The sequence below is a fragment of the Cariama cristata genome, unplaced genomic scaffold, assembly GCF_000690535.1.
Source record: "Cariama cristata isolate BGI_N322 unplaced genomic scaffold, ASM69053v1 scaffold19999, whole genome shotgun sequence".
Classification (NCBI taxonomy): Eukaryota; Metazoa; Chordata; class Aves; order Cariamiformes; family Cariamidae; genus Cariama; species Cariama cristata.
Genome location: NW_009637642.1, coordinates 6862 through 7382, shown reverse-complemented (window position 1 = coordinate 7382; position 521 = coordinate 6862). Strand labels below are relative to the sequence as shown.

The 521-nt window shown below is 63.7% G+C and overlaps 1 protein-coding gene across 1 annotated transcript in view; it reads left to right on the top strand.

The window, feature by feature from the left end:
* The window catches only part of METTL13 (methyltransferase like 13), a gene marked incomplete at its 3' end in the record, with an annotated part of 4436 nt that extends 3918 nt beyond the window's left edge, over nt 1-518 (top strand). Inside the window, exon 7 of the mRNA XM_009708420.1 lies at nt 409-518. Coding sequence (XP_009706722.1) covers nt 409-518 — 110 coding nt within the window. The remainder of the gene's footprint in view (nt 1-408) is intronic.
* Between the last annotated feature and the right edge of the window lie 3 nt (nt 519-521).

Sequence of the window (521 nt, the reverse complement as noted above, 5' to 3'; positions counted from 1 at the left end):
GCCAGGGTTGCTGCGTGGCATCCGCTGCTCCTGGATTCGAGTGTTTCAGTGGGTGTTGTGACAGCAGGGAGCAGGGTGGAGGGGATGGCCCACTGCACTGCTGGGCCAGGCAGGCTGAGACATCTCGGGAGGCCAGGAAAGGCTGTGGGAAGATCTCGGGAGGCCAAGAAAGGCTGTGGGAAGGCAGAGGGTGTCGGCGGTACCTGGGAACAGAACGACCCGTGTGGCAGCAGGGATGTGGAGCTGGGCCAAGGGCACGGCGGGGAGGTGCCGGTACTCCTCGTGCTGCTGCAGGGGAGATGTTTGCACCAGGGTGGCACCGATTCGGCCGCATTCCCCCAGGGAGACGGGGAGCAGGGCAGTGTAGGCGGGCTGGTCTGAACTCCCAACCCTCTCACCCTGCTGCAGGAGTCTTCGTGCTCAACTTGGTGTGCCGTGATGCCCAACTGAAGGAGTATGTCCTGGCCACCCTCAGGGAGGTCTTCCCACTGCTCTACACACGCCGCATTGAAGGGGAGGTC